The sequence below is a fragment of the Hylobates moloch genome, unplaced genomic scaffold (assembly GCF_009828535.3).
Source record: "Hylobates moloch isolate HMO894 unplaced genomic scaffold, HMol_V3 SCAFFOLD_13, whole genome shotgun sequence".
Taxonomy (NCBI): domain Eukaryota; kingdom Metazoa; phylum Chordata; class Mammalia; order Primates; family Hylobatidae; genus Hylobates; species Hylobates moloch.
The window spans coordinates 765,740-783,783 of NW_026652288.1; the positions used below are offsets into that span (position 1 = coordinate 765,740).

The 18,044-nt window shown below is 43.0% G+C and overlaps 1 protein-coding gene across 7 annotated transcripts in view; it reads left to right on the top strand.

Annotated features, from left to right (window-relative positions):
- The window catches only part of SNTG2 (syntrophin gamma 2), a 383,441-nt gene that overhangs the window by 133,590 nt on the left and 231,807 nt on the right, over window positions 1-18,044 (top strand). For 5 of the 7 annotated variants that reach the window (XM_032172122.2, XM_032172124.2, XM_058426468.1 and 2 more), the window contains exons 2-4: window positions 859-996; window positions 14,590-14,646; window positions 14,747-14,804. In XM_032172122.2, coding sequence (XP_032028013.1) covers window positions 859-996; window positions 14,590-14,646; window positions 14,747-14,804 — 253 coding nt within the window. The remainder of the gene's footprint in view (window positions 1-858; window positions 997-14,589; window positions 14,647-14,746; window positions 14,805-18,044) is intronic. The other 2 variants (XM_058426469.1, XM_058426470.1) reach the window with 1 other exon arrangement.

An 18,044-nucleotide genomic window follows, 5' to 3' on the forward strand; every position in this document is an offset into this window, starting at 1 on the left:
GCCCCCGCTCCTGCACTCCGGAGGCTGGGTCCCCACAAGGCACTGGGCATGCGGCCGGGCATAATTGCTGTCCTGTGGGACGCCCAAGCCCTGTGCCTGGCCAGCGGCCTGCTCTGGAGCCCCCAGGGCGGCTTTCCCTGACTCTCCCCGAGGAGGAGGCAACACTTCTGATGACCCAAAGGCGTCTTTCTGAACTCCGCTTCCTTCATCTGCTGACAAAGCTGATAGACTTATCTTTGACTAATTAAACTTCCCTCCTGATCAATACTTCCTAGGAATTTTACATTTTGTTGCTTGCTGTCCAGGAACACCAGGCCTGGCCCGTTCCCCAGCTCCCGGGACACAGCAGCAGCCCCTGCGGGAGATTGGGCCACGCCCGCCCGCTCTCTTCCGAGAAGGCCGCTTCCTCCGCGGCTGTGGTTGTTTCCAGTGTGTTCCTCTCCTCCTCCAGGCCAGCAAACCTTCATACAGATATTTTATGAATCTTAAAAACTATCATTTTAATTCAAATAACTTTAGTTAAACTAAAACTACATATATTTTTTTGGAAGTGGGAAAAATTATTAAAATAAAATACTATAAAACTTTACAAGTTAAAAAAAAATGCCTGCCTAATTTTCTTTTAAAAACATGCCTTATGTAAATCCTACAAAAACTGCTCAGGAACAATTATTCAACATTTTATTATTTTTTTGCATAAATGAATCAAATCCTTATTGGTCGAGCACAGATCTGTGCACACGCGAGCACTACATGTGCATTTTAGGATTGTCTTGAGCAGGAGGCGTGCGTCACCTGTCCCTACCCCTGGCTCCTGCCCTCACACCATTTTTTTGTGTTTCCACTTTGTCCCTACAGACAAAAACCGCTATTGCTCTGTTGTACGATGAAGAGTCTGAAAATGCCTATGACATCCGGCTGAAGCTGACCAAAGAGGTGCTGACAATTCAGAAACAAGATGTCGTCTGTGTGGGCGGAAGCCACCAGGGCAGGAATGTAAGTGCCGCCACTTAAGGGAGGTCTTGGAGTGTTTTGGACGAGCCCCATGAACGGTCTTTGAAAAGTGTGGTCCAAGAATGATTGCTGAGCAAAAGCTGCTACTCGTTATTTAAATATCCCCAACTACTGGCTTTGACTGTGTCACAAAATAAAATACAATTTTTAAGGTCGTATTATTTATTCTCTCCCTGACTTTCTTATTTGCCAATATATTTTCCATGTAAATCTTTACGTAAAAAATAGACCCAATCCTGGCATGTGCCTGTAATCCCAGCTACTTGGAAGTCTGAGGCAGGAGAATCGCTTGAGGCAGGAGAATCGCTTGAACCCGGGAGGCGGAGGTTTCAGTGAGCCGAGATCGCACCACTGCACTCCAGCCTGGGCAATAGAGCGAGACTCCATCTCAAAAAAAAAAAAAAAAAAAAAGGAAAAAATGAAAAAGAAATAGCCCCAAATGCCACCATGTGAGATGTGGAATGTTTTCAGTGTGTTTTTGAAAATATTCCAAAAACCATTTCCATTCTTACGTTCTAGGTTGGCCCTTTCTGAGGTCACAGGCTTAGGAGACCCTGTGTTTATTTGGTTTTCTGAGTCCTCCTGCCTTTACCTTGGAAATAAAATGAAGGGGGCATTTGCCCCCTTACTCGCAATCCTGTGATCGGTGTTTCTGAAAGAGGTGCAGATGTTAGCAAAGTATGACGGGTTTCCCGAGAAGGTCCACAAAGATCCCACCGTAAACCGTTCTGCTGTAGATGTGTATTGTGTACAAGTGGCTCCTGTGAGCATCCTGGCTCACACCTTCAGTTTGGAGCCCCTCCTTCTGTAGCTGGCACCCGGTCCGCCCTCCTGCTCCCCGACATGTCCCCTGTGGCTCAACGAGGTGAAGGCTCTGGGATGGGGGTAGGGTTCCCCTTTCGGTTGCTCTTCCCTGGAACCCCAGCCCCAGTACCACATCCCACCACCTGCCCTCTTCGTTCTGGCTCCAGGACTGCATCTGTCTTGGTCTGTTTGAGTTGCTGTAACAAAATACCTGAGCTGGGTAATTTACAAAGAACAGAAATGCATTGCTCACAGTTCTGGAGGCTCAGAGCACAGGATCAAGGTGCCCGCAGGCTGGGTGGTCTGGTGAGGGTCTGCTCTCTTTCCAGACAGCGCCTTGAATGCTGCATCCTCCAGAGATGGACGATCACTGTGTCCTTGCATGGCAGGAGGAGGAAGGGGTGAGATCTCTCTGCCAAGCTTTCGCGTGAGGGCACCTGACCCCATTCATGAGCTCACAGCCCCCATGGCTCAGTCACCTCCCACAGCCCACACCCCGGCACCTCCCACAGCCCACACCCCGGCACCACTGCCCTGGGTAGTAAGCTTCCACATGAGCTTGGAGGAGACACAGACATTCCAACCACGGCCTCTGCGTTCAAGAGGCCACTGTTGGTCTTCATGGGCTCATAGGAGATTCCCACAACCCTGAGGCTTTTTTTCCCCGAAATGTAGATAAATCTCTTGTCTGCTTTTATGTCGTGTAATCACTAATTATTATTTTCTTTCCTCCACTTGTTCTAAATACCTAATAAGAGTGGGCTTGAGCAAAGAAAAAAATCAAGGTTTTGTAATCATTTTAAACTTACCCTGCTTAATAGAGATTTTTAACTATAGAAAATCTCAAAGTAAAAACACTAAACGTTTTTATACTGTATTGGCTAGAAAAAAAAATAAATTACATTTTGAAAGTCTATAGCATCAGGTTATCTACCAAAAGTTAGGTTTTTGGTGAAAATGAAAGACTCCTTAAGAAAAATGGGCCTATGCACATACATATAGACTTATGCATACAATTTTAGGTGAATTATTGACTCCAAACCTCTGGTTACGTTTGTATTCTCACCTGCACATTGGAGAAGACAACATTCACGGGTAGGTGTGTGTTTTGTTTTCTTGAACCTGCTGAAAATAGAACCTCATTATCCGTTAATGATAGACGACCATAAAACAAAAAGAGCAAAAGTAGCTTTACCTTTAACAAAGCCAACAGGTCTCTAAATTCTGTCCATGTGTCCTGCAGTGCAGAATCTGAATTGATGTATTATTTTACTTCCTATTCCTTTATAGGGACATGAAGTGTGGATGTCAAGGATCTCGGGATTCTGTCTCCCAGAGACAGTGTGGGCTTTCAGGAGGGGAGAGCCGGCTTCCTCTTACCTTTCAGAATTTCCATTTAGATTGCTTTTTTTTATATAATTGTCATTGTGCAGTAGATGTTCTTTTAATTTATAAGTCCATGTTGGTACTTTGAATTAATGTGGTAAGATGCTGTATATTACACTTGTTATGTTAGGTCACGGTAGATTTGCAGTTGGAAAGTATTTTAGAAAATTTCACATCTTCATTTTACTATTTAGGAAATTAAGATTCAGGAAGAAGAAGATATGCGTCTAATATTACAAAGTTACCCGCAGAGTTAAGACAGCAATGGGCACAACTCCACTAATTTATAATCTAAGGGATGCTCTCTGATAAATTAGTAAAGACCACACAAGAAACAGACAACCACAGGCAGCACCAACACAAACAGTGTGGGGTGACTATTAAAATAGTGTGAGTTTAGAGAGGGCTTCAATCACGGAAACTGGTGTGAGGCGGTTTAACCTGTGCATCAGGGGACAGCCCAGGGGCTGAGCCAGAGAGGAGGGCACGGGCTCGCTCTCTCGCTCTCTCTCTCTGTCTCTCTCTCTCTCCTGCATGGAAGCAGAAAGCCCAAAAAGTCACATCTTCTGTGAGTGAACTTGAAAAACAATCTGTCCCTTAGAAAAGGCACAGTCAGAACACTCACCTGGAAGAGAGACAAAGACACAAATCCTGAAGGATCCCAACCACCCATCTGCCCCCATGGGGGTTTGGTGCTGAGATTTATGGCATAGAAACCTCCAGTGGGAAATGAAATTTAATGTTTCAGATTTGGAGGTTCCCCAGGTACAAAGTAGAAGCAAAATGCACATTCTCTCCAGCACAATCTACTCTAAGTAAGGCCTCAGGCCATTGCCAAGTGTAAGGTCACAGGACCCTGTGGAGACCCTAAAATTATTTGTTAATGCAGAAATGGACTCACTGACAATTCAGGTTAAAAATGATCTGATTACAATATAAAGTACTTGGATTTATTATGTTTCAAAACATAAAATAGGATATATAAATATGAAAAAGGAACAAAGGGCTATAAAAAGTGATCCAGCAGATGTGAAAACACACCAAGACAATATCTAGAAATTAAAAACAATACCTGAAATGAACCTCCATGAACAATTTAAATAACATGTTAGGTACCAACGAGAAGCATGAAGTATAAACAGAGCTGAAGAAATCACACAGAATTGAGCACAAAGAGCTGGGAAACATGGAGGGAAATGGGCCGGGAGGGCAGCCCGGGGTGCTAAGGAGCAGAAGGAGGGTGGCAGGAGACAGAGGTTAAGGAGGCAGGGATGACAAGTCTACGTAAGTGCTGGCAGATGGCAGCCCTCAGGTTTAGATGGCCGACAGATAGCAAGAGGGGTAAATAAAAAGACAGCAGCACTTCCTTCTGGTGATGTGCACCTGCTCTTGTGCACACCTGCTCTTGTGGTCATGGCTGTGCTGGCCTCATGAAGACTTTGGAGGACTTTCTTCTTTCCTCTTCCCGGAAGAGTTCGTGTAGCATTGCTGTTCTGTCTGTCCTATAGGAAGGCTTTGTCAGGGTAATGTAAATCTGTAGACTTAACTATTAGAATTCAAAGTACATCATGCGCTAGCCCTGACCTAACCTCTGACTGTTCCTGGGTAAATGCAGGTTAGGCCACTGCCCACACTCTGCTGATGCTGCAGTATATGATATTGACCTTGCCACTCTGTTAGACTATATGTAGCTTAACATCAAAGACCACGGTGTTTTCTGTTTCCTATGTGTATCTTTACAGTTGTGCAAATGAGACTAAAGCCATTTTTGAATGATTGAGCATATAAGTAAATAAAAAGACGTATTTTAGAATATGCAAATTAAGACCATTAAATAACATAGTAATGTACTAATCGAGTCAGTCTCAAGCCTTTGAGCCTTCAAAAGGCAGGCAATTACAGTGGTCCACTGAGCTTGTGAAAATCATTTTTAGAATGTAGGTATATTGCTTCTATAGCAACCAACATGAAGGAAACCCAAGATCTGTGATTTGAATTTGAATTGAAGAAGTTAAAGTCTCTCAGATTGTTGAATGGAGCATGACACTTGCAAACATGTAGGAGTTTATGATAAATTCTATGCACGATATACAAAATTCTACACTTGTTTGTCATAAAGTCAACATCTCATGACTACTTTATCTAAATTTACATCTATATTTCACACCCAAGCTGCTTCTTATTCTTTGGGTCCAAAATCAGGAGTAGACGTCGCTTCTGCTTTACTTTTTTAAAATTCTAACCTTAATCTTTATTATTTTATGTCCTTAAATTTAGAAAAATGACGAATTTCTCTTACAATATTTTATAATTCAGCCAAAATACAAGTAATTTAGTAGCAACCCTTTTAAGCTAATCAGACACTTTATCAGCATTATGTATTTTTCTGTTGGTAACTTTATTGACAAACATTTATTAGTTTGTTAACTCTTCCATTTTTCTCAGATCCCAACACAAAATCTGTTTCCTTCCAGTTTCTGAAAACCAGTTTCTGTGTGCTTCTTCATGCACTGAGTCCGCTCTGATGCCTGTGTGTATCACCACACCTGTCTCTCTTGGTTGGGTCCCACTCCCCCGGCACCCCTGGTCCTGCTCAGGGCATGTGAGCTCTCGTTAGTCCATTAGGGAAAGGTCTGATGGACCCCTCGACCTGTGCTCCACAGAGCTCATCAGTGTAGGGCAAACATGCCTGTTTACAAATGGAATACTGCATAAGAAGAATGGCTACTGTCCTAGAAACTAGAAAACAGGAAGCAAAACAGCTGCATTCGGAGCTTTCATTTGTCAGTGACTCGCCCACTGGTGGAAGAATCATATAAGCTCATTAGAGTGTGTCCATAGTCAAACTGTAATATGAATTCTTCCCTCGTTATGTTCTACCCCAGGGTATACCAGATGTCTTGCTGATTGCCTGGCTGGCTTTAAGTGAGAGGATATCCTTCTTACGAAAATCACTAACTACACTTCTGCAAGGCATCCATTCTTATTTGAAATTGATTTCTCTTGTGTTTAAAATGGCCACTGTCCTTTTTCTTGGATGAATTTATTTCCAAAAGATTTGTCTCCACAGCGGAGAATGGCATGGCGAGGCAGTGTGACTGGAACATAAACTGTAAGACACAAAGTGCTGGGAAAAAAGCAGGTAAATTTGGAAGCAAGTAATTTGTGAAATTTCACAGGTATGCGGCTGAAGGCTGCAAGGATGAACCAGGGCTTTGAGATTCATACCTTCAGGAGAAAAGTGGACAGTCTCACTGAAAAGGCTTCTGAAACAATTAACAAAATGCAGTCATCAGCAAAACATCTAGAATTTATCATCACTTGGATAGTGGCCGACTCTTACAAAATTCACCTTCGCCTTAGTTTTCAACACTATTGAGTTAGCTCATTAAAATGTTATTTAATGGTACCCAGAATAGAGTTCACTTTAATAAGGAAAGTTCTGGTTTAAAGAATATGAAAACCTTAAAATAATGAACAGTTTGGCTGTATTCGTTATAAAAGTTTACACCAAGGTTTAGTTTAAAATAATAGTTTACACTTTGGGAGGCCGAGGCAGGAGGATCATGAGGTCAGGAGTTTGAGACTAGCCTGACCAACATGGTGAAACCCTGTCTCTACTAAAAATACAAAAATTAGTCAGGTGCAGTGGCAGGTCCCTGTAATCCCAGCTACTCAGGAGGCTGAGGCAGAAGAATCGCTTGAACCCAAGAGGTAGATGTTGCCGTGAGCCGAGATTGTGCCATTGCACTCCAGCCTGGGCGACACAGCAAAACTCCATCTCAAAATAATAATAATCATAGTTTACATATGTTTGTGTACGAGGGTGTGTGCACACAGCAGCACACTTTATAAAGATATCAAATAGTGCGTCACTCAAATAGAAATTTCAATAACTAAAATCTAACAGCAAAGACAGTTGCATAATCTGCCAAACATTTTTATTTTTTTAAGTATTTAATTTTTCAAACCTAAAAAAATTGAAGTGAGCAAACAGAACCCTGTGCAATTATTATTAATATTTATTATATGCCAACATAGCACTAGACTGCTTTGGCTCTGTCTACGTTATTAAAGAGTGAAGTATGCCTTCACATCTGGAGCCTGACTGCCTCCTCACCGGCCTTTCGGTTCTGATGCTCCTACCGACTGTTCCATTTACATTTTTAAATTCTTCCTTCATACGCATTTTTCCACAGACAGCATATTTTTTGTGTGTTTTTCAGTTGTAGATAAATGGAATGCCATTAGGTGCTCATTTTGCTAATGTTATGCTTTTCAAATGGATCTACAATGCGTGAAGATAAAACCTGCTCCGTGTAGATCTACTTAGTCCATCCTTTAAGGACTGTGAGTTGTTAGATGAACTGTCCAAAGTTGATAAGTTTTCTGCACATTCTTAGTTGGATGTAAGTCCCCACAAGAAAAATTTATATTTTCAATATTACCAACATACTTATTTTAATAAGCTTAACTTTGCAATGATGTGTACATCTCTAGAAGTTAATTTGGGGCTCATATGTGGTGAGTTCTTGTTACCAGCTGTGGTAATCAAGCAGCAAACTTGATTCTTGCTTCCTTGGAGGAAAGAATTGGGTTGAGGGGCAGAAAGAGGTGTAAGTCAGAGGCAGAGAGTGAGGCCAGTTTTAGAGGAGGAGTGAAAGTTTATTAAAAAGTTTTAGAGCAGGAATGAAAGGAAGTGAAGGACACTTGTAAGAAGGCCGGTGGGTGACCTGAGAGATCAAGAACCCCATCCAGCCCTTGACTTGGGGTTTTCTCCATTGACATGGTTCCAAGGTTTGCAGCCCCCCTTCCTTCGGGACGGGCTGTCTGCATGTGCAGGGCCAGCCAGCATTTGGGAGGGTCTGCACGCACCATGTGTTTCTTGGGGCTGTGCACTTGTTCACTTGAGGCGTTTTTCCCTCACCAGTTGAGTCTACCCAGAGGAAAGTCATAGACCAGTTAAATACCACCCTTTTGTCTTGAAGTGCACATGCTTGAGGCCACTCGCCCAGCTCCTGAGATCTTATCGGGAACCTGCTTATCTCCAGCCTCAGGTGTTTTCTGTCTACCAGGAGACTGCCTTTTCCTGGTACTGGCTGTGCCCAAGGATCATTTTAGAGAGAAAGTGTAACAACCACCTAACCACCACCTGATGGTTGCCTGACGTTCTGGGGCTGGGGCCCATCTCCTGCCCTGCTCGTGTCTGCTCTGTGTTACGGTTGTGAAGAGCGAAGTCGAAGGGCGATGATAGGCCCATTCGCATCCGTGACTAATCTTGGTGGGTGCCCAGCTGACTGGCAGGAGCAGTGCTGCCAGGTGTGGAGCTGGTGGGTGAGAGGCAGCTGACATGGACAGACACCCCTGCTCCTCATCACCTGCCCTGATAGTGCAGGCCAGGCTGACCAGGAAATCTGCCAGCCCCAGGTCCCTGGATCACTTGGGATAGCTCCCCTGGAGGGCCAGGCCCATCAGCACAGGAGCTGGGGGACGAGAGCTTAGGTTGGAAAAGCCCTGGAAGCTAATTCAGAGGAGAAGAGCATCTTCAGGTTCCTCCTGTACCCCATCAGGGATCCAGGCAGCGGCTCCGGATGGACCAGAGACTCCGATGCCAGGATGCAAACATCATAAAGTCGTGGCGGCTGGGGGCCTGGTTCCTGACTGCAGCTCCCAGAGACCCCAGTGCACTGTCCCCGCATCAGGTCGGGGCTACGGGGCTGCTCCCCCATGATGCCCGCCAAGGACAGCTTTTGTCATTCCTGGCCTGTGCTTAGACCTGAAGAAACTCATAAATCAGGGCTTTGGGTGTGAGAAGCCAGATCCAACTCCTAAAGAAGGTGGAATACTATGGAATCATTGAATTTTTAAAATTTAGGAGTTATCATACACTTTTCAAAACTCTAATCCCAGGATATTGAAATCCTTCTAATAAGGATTTAACATCCAAATTAAGCAAATATGCACAAGAGTTTTCAAGTAACTCTTCTTAGTTTGAAATCATTGCATCCAGACACTGAGAAATAGTTTACTTACTTCAGATGGCAAATCCAGGCTCCCTCAGCCTATTTAGGAAATTTTATTTGAGTGAATTATTTTTAAAAAGTGGGGAGAGATTCAATGCCCCATTCTGAAAAATGCCTTATAGAGTGTTTGCTAAAGCAAAGGGAACGTCCAACTCTGTGGAAGAAGCAATGCCTCCTGACTCAACAGCCCCTCACATAGCCCCAGGACGAAATCTGTTAGCACGTTGTTTTCTGAAATAAAACTCTATGAGTATTTTTGAAAGTATCTTTCATGTGTGGGTGTGAAATAGAATACTTCAGAATTGTTTTTCTATAAATTTCTAATTTTTAAAATTTAACTTTCAAGCCCTTCAATTATAGAGAGAAAAAAACCCTTATTTTTAGGTCCCTAGCGTTTCCCACATCTCCATTCTCTTCTTACAGGAGTGAGGCCAGGCCTGTATGAGGAGTAAGACCTCCAGGGAAGGGAAGGGGATCACCGAGGACCTGGGGAGAGAGCAGGGGGATTAACACCCCAGGTCATCCTGTCCTCACCACAAGAATGGTTTTGAGCTGATCAAACCTGGGGGCAGGGCCCTGGCTGGTGGCCACGGCACAGGAGCAGTGTTTTACCTGTAGAACTGATTGAAATCTTTCTGGAAATTGCAGTATTAAAATCTGAACATGAGTTTGCAGCCATAACAAATTTAAATTTAGTGTTAAGTCCACAGTTTAAATATCTGAAGTGGAATTGTGAGGCCCATTCATACATGTAATTCAGTAATAACTTGAAGAACAATGTTTTAGAAGACCAGAATAAGAAATCTGATCTTATATACCCCCAAACCACTTTTTTGTTGATGAGAAATGTATAATTGATAAGTTATCTGTGTCATAGAAAATAGCTCCTTCTTAAAATATGTGGTCAGAAGATAATGTAGAGATAGCTATGTCCTATTATTAATATAATGATGCTGCTACCAAGCTGTGAACATTAATTAAATGTCATAACATAGTTTGGGATTAAATGATAAAATGCAGAATAATATTTTATGAAAGATTTTATCTGATATGTTGTGAAAAGAAAAGCAAGATTGAATTTGAAAATAATTTATTGAACAATTACCTTAGATTCCAACCTCAGTTCTGTAGAGGTTTTATGATACATTCGATTGTATTGTGAATTTGTTCCTTTGGTGAGTTCCTGGAGCCCCCGAGTATGGTACGTGAGGAGGCCGTGATTATGGGGGAACACGTGGAATAGGGGAGTCAGGCCATAAATTGGATTCATAATGAGCCTCAGGGCAGCTCACGATCCGCACCTGCTTGTGGGTCCTTGACTTTAAGGGGTATGTATTGGGAGGGGAATGAGAGACTGTTTTCGTTGCATTAGAAATGCCTTTTGATGACATTGGTTTGTGTAGATATCAGCTGACAGAGCACTATGGAAATGTACCCCGAACCTCACAGTGATAAGCTGTGGATTGACTCTGGGGTCGTACAATAATTAGGACGTGGGAGGCAGGACAACTTCAGCCAGGCTGCTGTGTGAAAAGTTCCAGTTAGAAGCTGCAGAAGTTTTCCCATTTACTTTTTGTCACCCAGTAAGTTTTATAAACCTTGGTTTGAAAATTAAAGTTCCTAGATATGCTAATGTTAAAATGTTAGAACCTTCATAATTATATACTGTTCATTTATAAAAGTGTGAAAGCACATATTGGCTGAACCTTTTCTCTCAACTTTGACACACTGAAGTCCTTGGTGTTTGAATGAGGTGGTTTTAAAATAACAATTTTTCGTGGATCAAACTAACCACCTTGGTATTTTTGTTAAACCTGATGGTCTGTAAGGTGCTTTGCACAGTGATCTTCCTTGACTCCTGTTGAGGCAGCTTGGGCTCCACCGTAATAAGGAACCACAGGTGGGCTGGCTTAGGCAGCAGGGACTCCCTTCTCACCGTTCTGGGAGGTGGAAGTCCAACTCCAAGGTGCTGTGGGTTTGGTTACTGGCGAAGGGCTGCCTTCCTGGTTTGCAGATGAAGGCCTTACAGTTGTGTCCTCATATGGTAGAGTTACTGGCAAGGGCTGGCTTCCTGGTTTGCAGATGAAGGCCTTACAGTTGTGTCCTCTTATGGTAGAGTTACTGGCAAGGGCTGGCTTCCTGGACTGCAGGCAAAGGCCTTATATGTGCGTCCTCACATGGTAGAGACAGCGAGGTGGGGGTGGGGAGAGAAAGAGCAAGAGAGAGAGAAGAAAAAGAGAGAGAGAGAGAGAGAGAGAGAGAACGCTGTATGTGCCGTCTTTTCCTGTTCCTTTAAGGACACCAACCCTGTCAGATCGGTCCCGCCTGAATGACCTCATCTGACCTTAGTTACCTCCTACAGGCCCTACCTCCAATGCAGTCACACTGGGGGTCAGGACTTCAACATGGATTTTAGGGGGACACGATCCCATTCCCAGCACTTCCTATTAGGGCTCACAGTACAGCTCTCACTTTCCAGATGCAGAAACTTGATTTTAGAGAGATTTAGAGACCTAAATATCTAAATGGCTGGTTCAAATGTACACAGAAAGGAACATTTCAAGGGACTGCACAAAGCAGATATGACATAAATATTATTCTGGCTTAGCTAAAATCATAGAGAACAAGCCCTTCGCGTTCTAGTAAACAAATATTTATGTTGGTTGTTAATGGTGTAATTTTTGTCTTACCTATCTTGTTAAGTATTAGTCCAGATTTTACCACAGGTGATCAGTTTCTTGATATTTTCTTTGAAATATCAAGGATATTTTAGGATGTTTCAGGATATCTTCCTGACATGTATAAGTGAGTCAAATGACAGTTTTAAAATGTCATTCTTTGGCAGTCTATCGAGGCAGAAACTAACTTGTTTCTTCTCAAAATATATTTTCTCTCATCTTGTACTTGCTTGCATGAGTTTCAAATACACTGACAGCTGCAATTTTAAAATGTTATTGAGCATTTTCAGAAATTCCATACAGAGAGGCCTCCAGTTACTATGATGTAGATAATTCAATTTTCTCGTCTTCCATAGCACAGAAAAGTTCTTAGAAGCATAAGGCTGTTTGCTGTGTCACACAGAGGAGCAGCTAGTAGGTGGATGGATGCCTTTCTCCCCACTCCCTCACTTGGCCATGAACACTACAGAATTTAGTGTCTGCTGAGGAAGGGAATGAACCCCCCCTCGTTTCTGCAGTTCACGCTCATTGTGAGATGCATTCTGGCCTGCAAAGTCAACTGTCCACGTGTTGAGGAGGAAAACGGTGTGCTTCCCACATGCAGGAGTAACTCCCTCTCCCTCCTCTGTAGAGAATATCCTTGGAAACCCTCTGTCCACACAATGGGATTTATTTATTCAGCTTTATTGAGCTATAACTAATAAAAATTATACATGCTTAAGGTGTACAGGGTATGTTCTCATATGCATATACATTGCGAAATGCACACTAGAAACAAGCTAATACATACACCTCTTACAGTTACCTTTGTTTATTGTGGTGAGGACACGTAAGGTTTATTCTCTTAGCAAACTTTAAGGAAATATGGTATTATTAACCATAGTCACCATGCTTTCCATTAGAGCCGCAGAACTTGTTCACCTTACAGCTGAAATGTTGCACCCTTTGGCCTGCACCTCCGCCCCCCTACCCCGAACCCCCTGGTAACCACAGTTCTACCCTCTGCTTCTGTATTCAACGTCCTTAGATTCCACGTGCAGGAGAGACCGTGTGGTATTTGTCTTTCTGCGCCTGGCTTATTCCACTCGGCACAACGTCCTCCAGGCTCATCCGTGTTGCCACAGATGGCAGGAGTTCATTATGACTGGAGGATGTTCCATTCGGTGTATCTGCTGCATTTTCTTTATTCTCGCATCTGCTGGTGGACACTTGAGTTGTGTCCATATCTTGGCTGTTGTCAGTAATGCTTTGATGAGCAGGTTAAGAGCCTGTTACTCTGTCCATTGGTGCAGTGTGGCCGGGAAGCATCTGTGGCGTTTCAGGTAAATACTGAGAATGTGGGTGTGATGAGAGACCGTGGTATGGACCTCCCAGGAGTGGCTCTGACTTTGCTGTTCACAGTATCTGGAATACAGCCGAAGACCAAGAAAAAGCCAAAACGATCACTCTGTAGCAAAGTCCCTGAAATACGGCTCTTTTTCTATGTATAAAATTATTTTTGTCAGTTAAAAATATTATATGTCCATAAAAGATCAAAATAGTAAAATTTCCAATTAAAGTGTTATTTGCTGTGTCCCCATATACACACTTTAACGCAGGTATATTTGCTCTAATTTTTGGTTTCTTTCCTTTGAGTTTATAAAGTATTTCCCCCTAGAAAGGACATTCCTGGGGTGTCTCAGGCTGGGAAGCCCTCACAGCAGCCTTCCTGCACCTGCACCTGCACCTGCACCTGCACCGCTGGCTGGGGCGGGAGCTCCCAGGTCCCCCCTTCGGCGTGGGCTCTGCCACTGTTTTACTTCTTCGTCCTTGCTTTGCACAACAGATTCCTTTCAGAGCCATTCAGCCTGAATGTGCTCATGTTTCCACTTAGAACTCAAAGAATGTCTGTCACTTCTGTTTTTCCTGTAGTGTCTTTTTGAGGTAAAAGCACCCTTTGGCCACTGTCCATCTACCCCAGGCTGCCTCTCTGTGCCCCCTCAGAGCGGCGCCAGTCACCCGTGTCTACCTGAAGTTGGCAACAGTCGCATTCATCAGATTAGACCACAGCAAAACATAGATGCATGGCTTAATGCGCAAGAGATTTGGAGATTTTTTACCATTTCACTTGCCAGTTAAGGGCCTGTTGTGCTTTTAGCTTTTTATCACAACCTACCTTTAAATATCCCAGGCACCTGTGGTCAGAGGATGTGAAAAAATTGATCATTCATGAATTAATATTGGTTGAAGATTGTCCCAAACACGGCTGACTTCAGCAGAGCTGCACAGTGAAGAGGGAGCCCGTCCTGGGGTTGGTGGGAAGAGAGCAGTGTTCTAAAACAGGACTGAATGCTCTGCCCCACTTCCCTTTCACCACCTTGGAGAAGGTGGGCCCCTCGTTTCTTCACGGAGCTCTGTTCCTCACAAGCAGAATGCAGATGGGATGACAGTTCTGTGGGGATTCTTCCTGGATTTCAGACAATGCCTGGAATGGGGCCTATTCTTTATCACTGTCGTCATTTTCATATGTGCAGTACCACAGAGTAAAGATTTGAAATAGTGTCATTACTGTCATCTTTAACCAAAGTTGCTTTGGAAATATAATTTAACAAGTATTTGGGTTTAAATGAAGAATTTGTTTTGGATTCACTTTCTGATAGTGCATTTTAACCTAAACTTGGTTTGTTTTCTAAAATTTTTTAAAGCACAGAACTGTTACACTTCGCAGACAGCCAGTTGGCGGCTTGGGCCTGAGTATAAAGGTATGGAAATGGTTTTCTCTATTCCTGCTTTTTATTTTTGAAGAACTTTCCGGTGTGAATCTTGATAACCATGTTTCTTTCTGATGGCTTTGTCTTTCAGGGAGGTTCTGAGCACAACGTCCCTGTCGTCATATCAAAAATATTCAAAGACCAAGCAGGTAAAAACAGCCAAAATGACCTGTGTATGCATCACAGCCATTTGTAAGATAACAAATTACTGAAAATGATAAAAATCAGCAGATATGTGTTTTGCTCGATTACCTAAACTTCCGTTTTATTTTTGTAGCTGTGTCTTGTTTCAAAGGATGCTTCTTATGCCCTGATCTGAGGCTGCCCCTTTTAACCTCTGCTGATCCCTCTGGCCCTTAAGAGAGACACTAATTCTCTGGTTGAGGTATCAGGTTATCCTCTAAAGATATCGATGATTCAGGGGTTTGAATGCTGATTTTAAGGTATGTTAAAAATTGAGGAGAATTACATATAGATGGAGAAGTTCATGGTATTCATTGAAGTATCTGACACGCAAGTCTCCGAGTATAAGAATATAACGAGCCTGTAGCAGGACTAGCTGACCGCACTCAGGCGGGGCTGAAACGCCGGCCGTTCTGCACTTGGCAGCTGGCGGTACTGCACTGACTACCACCTCGATCCATGAAATGAAACATTGGCTATGGGAATAATCATAAGAATAACTGACATTCATAGGGAGAGATTACTCTGTGTAGAATCGAAAAGTGAGGGTGGGACTTATGGCCACACATTCATTCAATTTTGGACATAATGTGCCCATTCGATTTTGGGCAGTGATGATCAGGTCGTCTGAAGGTGAGTGCAGTGAGGGCAGCGATGGTCAGGTCGTCTGAAGGTGGGTGCAGTGAGGGCAGCGATGGTCAGGTCCTCTGAAGGTGGGTGCAGTGAGGGCAGCGATGGTCAAGTCCTCTGAAGGTGGGTGCAGTGAGGGCAGCGATGGTCAGGTCCTCTGAAGGTGGGTGCAGTGAGGGCAGCGATGGTCAGGTCCTCTGAAGGTGGGTGCAGTGAGGGCGGCGATGGTCAGGTCCTCTGAAGGTGGGTGCAGTGGGGGCAGCGATGGGCAGGTCAGCCATGTGTGGTGCAGGAGATCATGTTCTGCTGCTGAGATTGTCTCAGTGGGATTTGAATTCCCCACAGCAGCTCTGAACATGTTCTCAGGGAAGAGAGGTTTCCACAGAATGCGTCGCCATGAAATTGGCATCCGGATAAAGATTCTTTTTCGGCAGAAGGACATTTAACAGTCAGGTCAGCAACGCATTTTTCTCCTTTTTGAGCAAGCTTACAAACCTGCCATTAAACTTGCAGCAGATGGGATTCCATTTAATCAGGAATTAGGGGCCAGCAAGCCCCGAAACCCAGAGGCAGTCTCAGCCTCAGAGGCAGCAGGGGCTGTTCAGAAGGAAACCTAGGAATTTCAGTGTTATAAGAAATACAGGTATCAGGATGATGCTGGCTTCATAAAATGTGTTAGGGAGGATTCCCTCTTCTTCTATCCATTGGAATAGTTTCAGAAGGAATGGTACCAGTTCCTCCTTGTACCTCTGGTAGAATTCAGCTGTGAATCCATCAGGTCCTGGACTCTTTTTGGTTGGTAAGCTATTGATTATTGCCACAATTTCAGAACCTGTTATTGGTCTATTCAGAGATTCAACTTCTTCCTGGTTTAGTCTTGGGAGGGTGTATTTGTCCAGGAATTTATCCATTTCTTCTAGATTTTCTAGTTTATTTGCATAGAGGTGTTTGTAGTATTCTCTGATGGTAGATCGTATTTCTGTGGGATCAGTGGTGATATCCCCTTTATCATTTTTTATTGCATCTATTTGATTCTTCTCTCTTTTCTTCTTTATTAGTCTTGCTAGTGGTCTATCAATTTTGTTGATCTTTTCAAAAAACCAGCTCCTGGATTCATTACTTTTTAGAAGGGTTTTTTGTGTCTCTATTTCCTTCAGTTCTGCTCTGATTTTAGTCATTTCTAGCCTTCTGCTAGCTTTTGAATGTGTTTGCTCTTGCTTTTCTAGTTCTTTTAATTGTGATGTTAGGGTGTCAATTTTGGATCTTTCCTGCTTTCTCTTGTGGGCATTTAGTGCTATAAATTTCCCTCTACACACTGCTTTGAATGTGTCCCAGAGATTCTGGTCTGTTGTGTCTTTGTTCTCGTTGGTTTCAAAGAACATCTTTATTTCTGCCTTCATTTCATTATGTACCTAATAGTCATTCAGGAGCAGGTTGTTCAGTTTCCATGTAGTTGAGCGGGTTTGAGTGAGTTTCTTAATCCTGAGTTCTAGTTTGATTGCACTGTGGTCTGAGAGACAGTTTGTTATAATTTCTGTTCTTTTACATTTGCTGAGGAGATCTTTACTTCCAACTGTGTGGTCAATTTTGGAATAGGTATGGTGTGGTGCTGAAAAAAAATGTATATTCTGTTGATTTGGGGTAGAGAGTTCTGTAGATGTCTATTAGGTCCACTTTGTGCAGAGCTAAGTTCAATTCCTGGATATCCTTGTTAACTTTCTGTCTCGTTGATCTGTCTAATGTTGACAGTGGGGTGTTAAAATCTCCCATTATTATTGTGTGGGAGTTTAGGTCCCTTTGTAGGTCACTCAGGACTTGCTTTATGAATCTGGGTGCTCCTGTGTTGGGTGCATATATATTTAGGATAGTTAGCTCTTCTTGTTAAATTGATCCCTTTACCATTATGTAATGGCCTTCTTTGTCTCTTTTGATCTTTGTTGGTTTAAAGTCTATTTTATCAGAGACTAGGATTGCAACCCCTGCCTTTTTTTGTTTTCCATTTGCTTGATAGATCTTCCTCCATCCCTTTATTTTGAGTCTATGTGTGTCTCTGCATGTGAGATGGGTTTTCTGAATACAGCACACTGATGGGTCCTGACTCCTTATCCAGTTTGCCAGTCTGTGTCTTTTGATTGGAGCATTTAACCCATTTACATTTAAAGTTAATATTGTTATGTGTGAATCTGATCCTGTCATTATGATGTTAGTTGGTTATTTTGCTCGTTAGTTGATGCAGTTTATTTCTAGCCTCGATGGTCTTTATAATTTGGCATGTTTTTGCAGGGGCTGGTACCGGTTGTTCCTTTCCATGTTTAGTGCTTCCTTCAGGAGCTCTTTTAGGGCAGGCCTGGTGGTGACAAAATCACTCAGCATTTGCTTGTCTGTAAAGTATTTTATTTCTCCTTCACTTATGAAGATCGTCCTGATACCAAAGCCTGGCAGAGACATAACCAAAAAAGAGAATTTCAGACCAGTATCCTTGATGAACATTGATGCAAAAATCCTCAATAAAATACTGGCAAACCGAATCCAGCAGCACATTAAAAAGCTTATACACCACGATCAAGTGGACTTCA